The sequence below is a fragment of the Vanessa atalanta genome, chromosome 4, assembly GCF_905147765.1.
Source record: "Vanessa atalanta chromosome 4, ilVanAtal1.2, whole genome shotgun sequence".
Classification (NCBI taxonomy): domain Eukaryota; kingdom Metazoa; phylum Arthropoda; class Insecta; order Lepidoptera; family Nymphalidae; genus Vanessa; species Vanessa atalanta.
In genome coordinates this window covers 7,405,254-7,414,970 of record NC_061874.1, presented here as the reverse complement: position 1 = coordinate 7,414,970, position 9,717 = coordinate 7,405,254, and the positions used below count along the sequence as shown (strand labels likewise).

At 31.4% G+C, this 9,717-nt stretch overlaps 1 protein-coding gene across 1 annotated transcript; it reads right to left on the bottom strand.

Moving 5' to 3' along the window:
* Window positions 1–4,780: 4,780 nt before the first annotated feature.
* Window positions 4,781–7,245, bottom strand: LOC125077815 (muscle-specific protein 20). The gene is made up of 4 exons (XM_047689887.1): window positions 7,101–7,245; window positions 6,621–6,832; window positions 5,749–5,869; window positions 4,781–5,276 (listed from the first exon to the last, which is right to left on the bottom strand). Exons 1-4 carry the CDS (start codon window positions 7,128–7,130, stop codon window positions 5,085–5,087), a joined length of 555 nt encoding a protein of 184 aa, XP_047545843.1. The 5' UTR covers window positions 7,131–7,245; the 3' UTR covers window positions 4,781–5,084.
* Window positions 7,246–9,717: the final 2,472 nt, after the last annotated feature.

The following is a 9,717-nucleotide window of genomic DNA, read 5'->3' as shown; positions in this document are numbered from 1 at the left end:
ATAGTTGATATCTCATTATGTATGATGAGTTTTACGGAACATTATCCTAATCATTTTAGTTTTGTGAAATACGTCATACGTTTTAATTTTCTTGGCGCCTGTACTATTTTTTCAAGATATAATTCCAAATCAAAATGTACCTATATATAAAATGAAACTCCATACGTAACTCTACTGAAATGCTACATTTTTGTGTCATTTAGTAATAGTGCATACAATTTGTTATAATTATAAAAGCGAAAGTATGATTTCCAAAAATTTTTTATTTATATTTCACCTTTAACATTAATTAATTAATATTTTTAATTTAATTACACTTTTCTAATAATTTCTACTCTTTCACTCGCCACACGAATAAAGTTAATTTTCTTGCAAATATAATAAAAAAAAGGTAAATCATATTACACCTAATATCTGTATATATACAACAATAAGAAACTAAGGTAAAGATTTCGTCGCATTCAACGAAGATATGTATATAAAAATAATATACCTACGAAACGTTTATGAATCCACTAAAATTTAACTAATATTCAAAAATTAACTACGTAGTGATACGATAAAAATGATTATTAATATTTTTGGGCTAAGGAGTTGGCTGTAGACAGCACGGTCCGCAGTGGCTGTTTGAGAGTCACGGCTAAATTTATATCGCGATTAACAGTTTCTACCACCGACATACTGACATGCGCCATTTTTGGACTCGAACATAAATATACCTCGCAAGAGAATCTTTCATATTAAGATGGTTGTTATCCAGCAAATTCTATTTTTATAATAATTTGATATAAACAAGCTATGTCTTATAATATTCTATAAGTAAGCAATATAATTCAGCGATAGGTTTGATAATTATTTAATACGACTGTAGATAAAACGAGTGATTGGTTAGTGTTATTGTTAAATAATATTAAAATTGATTAAAAAAATCAAAATAATAAAGAAATATTTACTCACCACTGCCTCCATCTGTTGGTGAATTTTAAAACTACCTTAAAACTAAAAGTGATAAAGGGCATGAAAGCCCTTTGCTGTACAACTCCATCTAACGGAGCTCAGGAATATTAAAAACGTCTGTATTCCACCGTACGCCATCTGTTGGCTACGGTGAGGACAGAATAGTGGTGCTGAAGGCTCCGCTACTTACGCCCGACTGAATAACGCAGGCTTCTACAACTAGTAATCTATTAATATAAGCCCACACTGAAATCGAGAACGGCAGGCTGAATCCTATTTTAAGGTTTCGCACGAGGCTATAATGAGTCTAACGACCGCGTTAGGCGCAATTCGTTAGAAGCAGCATCGTTATTCTCGTTCGCCGTTATTTTAAGCTGTTGCGAATGTGTCTGTTTATCGTTTAACGAGACAGATGGCGGGCGTGTTACATATTTATGTTTCTTCATTTAAACCACAATTTTTGTAGTTATTTTAATATTATTTGTTCTAGATTCAACTATAATGGAATACGATAGATATTTTTGTACATTTTTTGAAAATAATTACAAAAATAAAGTCACGGCTGATATTTATACGTTTATCTAAATGAATAAATTACCTTTTGTTCTACAATCAATAACTTTTCGTTTTATCCCTCGGCTTTGTTCTTTAGATATTATTTCTTTAGATATTTTAACGTACGAAACCACATATCAAAAAATCATAATAATACTAATTACTTGACCTTCACGGGCTTTTTTGACTGGCCTATTAGATATAAGAATTTTATTTAATATATACCTACAAAACTTTTCTATTTGCAGAAAAGCAGTACAGGACAGCCACGTGCTCCGGTAGTCATTAAAATTGCTGGGAAATATAACAAAGAACACAAAAAAAAAATTAAGAACATTAATTAACTCGTCTATAATAAGACAGAATATTGTTTTATCACATAGGGACCTGATAGAACAATATTTCGATATCCGGTAAACCACACCAGCTCTTTGGCAGATAGAAGCATCAAGGTCGTTGTCGACTGTGCATGCTCTGACTTAAATCTCGTCAATGCTAGTGTTCCAAAGCCTGCGTACTATCACCATTGGGTGATAGTACGCTACGCAGTAACCGATTGCGGTTTCTCCTGCACATCAATGACTTTTTGCAAATCAGGAACATTCACTGCTATGCAGATGACACCTATGCAGATGACCGTAGACACCTTATTCACCAAAATACAACCAACGACAAAAACCGGAACAAACTTGTGTCTGAAATCGAGTCTTTATTAAACATAGTCTCGGACTGGGGCCGGCTATCCCAATCCCAAGGTCCAATTCAACCACAAAAAGGCACTCACACGCACAAGTTTGCGCGTTAACCGCTAAAAAATCACTATTTGTCGTATCTCTATCATATTCCCAGCGCCGCCACAGCTAGCGTCGGAATACTTGGCTTTGATGTCTCAAATCTCGTTTAATTCGGCGGTTCTATTTGACTGTATTCAATGCAAATGTCTATAGGTGGTAGTCACTTCCCATCAGTTGGAACTCATGTTCGTTTGCCACCTACAGCATAAAAAAAATACATCACTTATTCTACCGCCAAATAGCAATCGTTGTACTACGGTTTGAATATTCAATGAGCCAGTTTAAATATATAGTAAAACACAAGTCCCTTAATTAAATAAAGATATAATATATATATATATATATATATATATATATTATATATAGGTGTTATATATATTTTCTACGACATTATATTGAGATGCGACGTCATAGTGTAGTTTTATGCTTTTGCCCTTATGCGAAGCTGGGTATTATACCGATCACACCGAATATCTCAGGAACTAGACGAGTTGTCTTCAAAGTTAAGGTTTTTAGGTAACCTGCTTTAATAATGATCATCAAGAGGAATTAGTTCTGCGAAAACAAATGCTTAATCCCCGACCCGCTTATGAGATACACGTTTTTTTTTAATATTATAGAAATATTAAAAAAAACGTGTATCTCAAATAAAAATATCAAAAAAAAAAAGTTTTTTTTAATATTTTTAAAATTTATCTCTTAGTTCTTTTCATCTTCCAATCTGTATTTAAGTTTTATTTATAAAGTAGATTTATACGATACAACGTTCAACAAGTGGATATTAAATGCTTATATTATTTATTTATTTAATTGGAGAACATACAGTCGTTGATAAACAAAAATAACAAATACTTAAAACTATTAGGCCAATAACAGTTCTCACATATAACATTAAAGAGACTGAGACTGACTGACAAAAATTATAACAACAATACATATAAAATTAAGTGTCGTTAATAAAAAAAATATTCAGGCGATATAAATATATCAGATTATTAGTACCCTTTGATTTGAACTAATAAACTCTGTTATTTAAATAACTACATCCAAAATTAACAAAAGCTTTATCGAAATTGAGTTTTCCATATAGGGAGTAAACATTAGATTATTGTAATTTTTTTTTAATTTGATGTAGGTTGGCTGACTATATATTGCTACTGATGGTACTTACCATTGGTGATCATTTGGTCAGAAACACAGTCCAACTTTCAAGTAAAATAAAATGTTGATCCTATCCTACATTTGATTACTGTTTGCTTATATCTAGTGTAAATGAGAAAGGGCCAAGATAACACGGCAATTTTGTATTACATCCTAAATCTTTGATAAGGTCATTTAGAGTAACTTGTTACTTAAATAATTAAATGTCAGTGTTTTGAAAAGGACATAGCAGCTTAGTGTCCAGCAACACATCTATCTGCAGCATACCTATAGCTGTCTATGTGCATAACAATTACTTTACTTTTAGTAGAATTTAAAATAATCAATATCATCCTATACTGATCCAGTAAAATACAAGTTGCTCAATTAACAGTCTCATTCTCTCAGAATTCGTTCCGTATCTCACTCGTGAAATGTTGAAACTCGTGTATCCTATAAATTTTATAATTATAATAGTCAATGTCGCATATCAGTGAGTATCGAGTTCATTCTAACAGAATAGATTTAAAGATCTCATAGAGAAGATGATGCGATCAGCGAGCACATAACGCAAGTCACCTAAACAATTATCTCTAGCATAATTAAGGCTTCAGGCCTTGTCAGTTGATACTCTCTTGGCAAGTTGACTAACAACACAAGAAGACTGCGGGAAATGGCTGGATACGAAAGGCATTAAATCAATCAGAATCCGCCAAAAATTAAGAGATCTCTAATTAGAGTAGAAATAACTGTGTGATGATTAAGATTTTATAATCTGTTAACTTCTTATGTTTAATTTCATTCGTTTATATATTTTAATTTAAATATTAACATAAAAGTATTTCCATGATAAGTAATATGTACTCGAAATATACATAGTAGAGTTCATCGGAGCTCAGGTACTTTCAGGTTTGAAGGGTGGAATGAGTGAAAATATACTAAAAATATCATTGCTTGGAAGTCAATAATTGAACTCCTTATTTATTATTTCATATATGCACTTAGTAATCAAAGTATGAATGAACTTCTTTATAGATGGGATAGGATGTTCGATTCATTTAAATAATTCTAAAAGAATAAATACTTTATTCAGTCAAATACTCGAATAAAGTATATTTGATTTTTTTGTTGTGATTTCTAAAAACATTTTTATTTTTCATTTAAATTTCCTTTAATTTTTATTTTATAATTTGTCATAAAATTACCCCTTAATAAAAATTAAGGATTCCCGAAGAATTAAGTATTTTATGTGTGATATCACTAAATATAAACATGCCAATTATAGTAGACTGGGTGTTATTATTAATGAATATATTTAAAAAAAACGAAATAAATAAGAATATTTTTTTATTATAAAAAGGCTATAATAAAATGGAAATAAATATAATTTCTTATCCTAGGTGTAAAACCATCTTGGTGCTACATGACAGTATAAGATTATACCAGCTAGGTATTACAGCTACAGGTAATTTATTAAGGTTTTCTTGATAAGCAAGAGAACACACAATCTTACACATCACACATGACTAGATGTATACGAGAAGCTCGCAAGTCTTACCATAGCGTCCGTGTGCACACAGTTTAATAAAAAAATAACTTAAAATTAATATCACTTTGAAGGGTGGTGAGACGAGGTTTTCACTTGCCGAGGAGGATCTTGCGGCCAGCACCGAGGTTCTGTCCAGCCTGTGTAGCACCCTTGTTGGAACCAGCCTGTAGACCGATAACAGTTTGTCCAGCCTTCAAGACTTCTTCAGAGAAGTCACGCTTGCATTCTTCGGAAGGCTTGGGGCCAAGGTATGGGCCGTTCCATTCAGGGTGCCTGTAGGTCTACAATAAAACAAAAACCTTGAAATAATTAAAAAAAAAACAAGCCAATGAACCGTATTTATAACGTCCTTGGACTAGCTCTTAAATAACCTAACTCGGCCTCTCTTTACCGCTTGTATATTTGTAAAAAGTGAAATAACGTTACGAAGGTCGTAAATTTCAGTTGATATTGGCAACGTTTCAACTTCTCAAATTAAACATGTTTAAACCAAACATTTTGTTTCTCATCGTTCAATGTAGCCATGTTTATCATAAACTAAACATGCATGTGTTCTGAGTCGTTAACTTTTAAATAGTAATCTACAAAATCTGTAACTATCGGGTCTAAATTTGGATCTCGAAATTAATTTATCAATAAAATTAATTAATTTATTTATACTTTGTGCTTTAGTAAAAGTTTGTGAGTTTAGTAAGATCAGTTAGTTAACCAAGTTATAAGAATATAATGTAATCGCATTGAAATAATATTTACCTCGCGACCAAGAGCAAAGAGTGTGCTGACGACCTGAGCGATGTCCTTCTTCTCCCAAAGGTCTACAGTTTGGAATACGTCGATGTCAGGGACACCATACGCTTTAATAGCAGATTGGAAGCTGAAATAAAAAATCATCTTAGAATATATATACCAGTGATAAACCCCGGCTACACACGGGTGTAATTTTATTATTAAAAAAAATGATAGGTGCCCTTAACCAAATTGGTTTGAATCGTAATTTTAAAAACAGCATTAAAATCCGTAGAATCCGTTTAGAAGAAGTCAGCGGTGATATACACAGAAATAAAAAGCGACTCTGTTTTGTTTTAAGTACTTGATTATGTTTTGTATAAATTATCGAAATTTCTGAGATAACTAAAACTATTAGAAACAAAATACTTGAAAATCTCTTGGTGGTAATTGTAATACAATTTTAACATTAGCTAAAATTTATTTGGCGCCAATAAGCGAGAATTGTTTGGCTCATAATCATTATTGAGTTTAATTTTTACTCTAGCAAAAAAAACACATGTGAATGTTGTTGTTTCTATAGTTTTTGAATTAGTTATTTAACGAGGTTATTAGTTTGAAACATTTTTGTTCTTTATTTTCTAATATTAATTTCTTTCTCCCTGACGGCCATGATAGCGTTGACAGATAGTATCATGACTCAGGCAAGAAACAATATTTTATTAACTTTTCACTGTAATTTGTTCGTTAATTATGCATACATAATTAAACTTTTTATTCATTTATATAATAACAGATTTTTTGTGCATAAGCTGGTTCATTCAAGGACATAAACGTTTAATATAATAACATACTCGAAGCTACATAATATTACCTAACATAATAATTACAGTACTCACTTGGTGATGTTTTCCATCATCTTGAACTGTCCACCAGATGTGTTGATCTTGCTCACAGATCCAGGTTTCAGCTTGTTGATGAGCTGGCAAAGGACAGTTCCGTCCTTAAGCACATCCTCGAATATTTCACCAGGTGGGAATTTTGCTCCGAGGACGCCTTCAATCCATTCTTGAGCCTCCTTTTCCCTTTCAGGGTCACGCTTGGCAGCGAGCTAAATGTGTGAAATTTTATTTATTATTAGGATCTTACTACACTTTATTAAATATAAATAAATGTTTAGGGATAAATATGATATTCGTTTAAAAATGTTTCAGTGTAAGATAAAATATATCTATGAAAAAAACATACTTTAACTTGACCTAATAACAATAAGAATTAATTTATATTTTTAAAATATCATATAATTAAGTGGTAATTGCAAACTACGAATAATTTAGAGTTTTATGAGCGGAATGAAAACTATAATTAGTAATACTGACCTTAGCGCGGACTTGACGTTCCAGAGACATGTTTGTGAGTGGTGTTGTGCTGTTTAGTGATCTCTCTCTCAATAGCACCGCTAGACTGAACTCCTGAAAGCCGCAACCACGTATTTATAGAGTATGCAGGCTGCGCCCTTCTGGAAAACTCTTACGCACCGCACCTCCACTCTGACGAGGCTACGAAATAAACTTCTGACTCAACAACCTTTATAAAGAGGCACTATTTAGAGAAATTATGAATGCCTCTTGCATTTTTCTAATTATACGTTTCAGCTACTTTTGTGAGGAACGACGTTACTTCAACTCACAAGTCGCCTAAAAATATAATCGCTTTTAAAAAGTCATGATAATTTATTTACAATACATTGAAAAAACAACTAACTACCATGCATAATATTTATGTATGTTAATACTCATCTGAATTGAACTGTTGTTTTAAATAATTAAAAATTGTACAAACTATTCATTTAATATAATCAAAAAGTATAGGAATTTTGTTATTCTTTATTCTTTATATCGCTTCTTATATAAAATCTTCGATTTAGTACTACAAATTCATTCAATACTTAAATATAGACTTTATACTGAATGTTTATGTTTTAATGAATGTTGTTGAAGAACTTGTAATAATGAAAATTGGCTTCGTTGTTGGATACCTCAAAGTCTAATACCGAGTTGAAATCGATGGCTAAGCCGGCAAATCGATAGATAGACTCTCAGTACCAACCCGGATTTAAAATGTTGTCAAGCTGTGTCAAGTGATCACTTTGATCTTATGTTTAATTTATAATGATAATAAAGTTTCAAGTTAGCACCTTAACTTTTGGTCCAATATTTAAAATATATCAGGTCGAGTCAGTTTGCGGACCTGTTGGATTGTCAGAGTGTGCACATGTGTTTGTGTTCTTAGCTGCCGTGGCTGAAATATGGTCTGGAGGATTCATTTAGTAATTTGTTATTATTTTATTATGCGAATACATAATAAAATGAAAAAAAAAACGGCCAAGTGCGAGTAGGACTCGCGCACGAAGGATATCGTACCATTATCTATAAAAACGGCAAAAAATAATTTTTGTTGTATAGGAGCCCACTTAAATATTAATTGATTCTATTTTATAGTATTTGTTCTTACAGTGGCAATAGAAATACATCAGCGAATAGCGGAGTATCGTAATAGGTTCATTTTGGGTATGGAACTCTAATAACATAACTTTAACCATACGATTAAGCAACTAAACTAGTTTTAATCATATCTAGTTGGTACAGAACAGTAAATTTTACAGCTTTAACCTTTTATAGCCTATTTTAATAGCTAGAAATATATGTATACTAAATTACTACTTAATCGTTATTAAAAGTAACAAACAGAATAAAAAAAAAACAAGCACACTTGTACTACTAACTCAAGTACTTGTAAAAATAACTCAATCAGAAAATATATTGTAGTGTTCTATTTTATACGACACCCCTTTTAATGTTTTTTTCTAATATATTTTTTTTTAATTTTACACATATTTCTCATTAATAAAGGAAGAGTTATATTATAAGCCATTTATTTATAATGTAAAATTAAGGTGTAAGTGTCACGTTGCTTCGTTTTGAAATTATCGGCTTAAAAGAAAGAAAAATAGGTAGAATCGAAAATCAGTAATCAAATTATATAATACGCAGCATTCAGTATCATAAGCAAATATTCAATCTACAATATTTTAAGGAGACAAAACATTAAGAAGCGCGTCACCGTAAGGTGGTTTTCAGCATAAACATAATGATGGGGTCGAATATTGCGTGTCGAATTTGATTATTACAGAATAGCTTGCGTTTTGTGGGTAGAGCGATGATTCGCGCAGTCGCTTCGGGCGTGATCGTACACATGGATTGTCCGCTACGACGTCAAGGCGTCTCGCCGCCCACTACGGCTCTTTGAGTACCCGATGAATTATCATTGTCGCCGATGCCCACGCAGCTTAGACTATTTCAAATGTTACCATTTTAATATATTACTATTTTATTTTACAATAAAATACCAAGTATTATATATAGGTATAGTTGTAAAGGCTGCTAAATTTTTTATTAGTTTTTATTTAATTTAGATTTTTTATAAGTACCTTTGGGTTAAATCTTATTCCGCGAATAGATTTAAACCACTTCAAGCTAATCAAGCGACTTGTTTAGGTTTTTTTTGTACTAATAAAGTAGTATGCTAAGTTTAATTCGTTTCAATTAAAGATAACCTGAAAGTATGTGCTTAAATAGGTTTTTTATTTACTCATTATTTTAGAGAAATTTTTTTAGTTACTGGACTGTTTTTAAAAATGTTTTTCATAATGTTGACGTTATCAGCAAAAAAAAGCACTAAATAAAAATATATAAAAACTACTCAGCGAAATTTTAACTGAATTCTTTTAAACTTATATAATAATATGTAGGTATATATAAATATGTAGTGTTTTATTCGAAAATTCGTAAAGCAGTAAACACGAACAGAGTTCGTTTCGTTTTGTTATTTATTTACCTTATTATAAATAAAATTTAAAAAATAATATGGGGCCATTAAAATGTTTAACTCGCAAAGACTTCCACTTACTTTAAAAGTCACTTGGAATACAAAGCA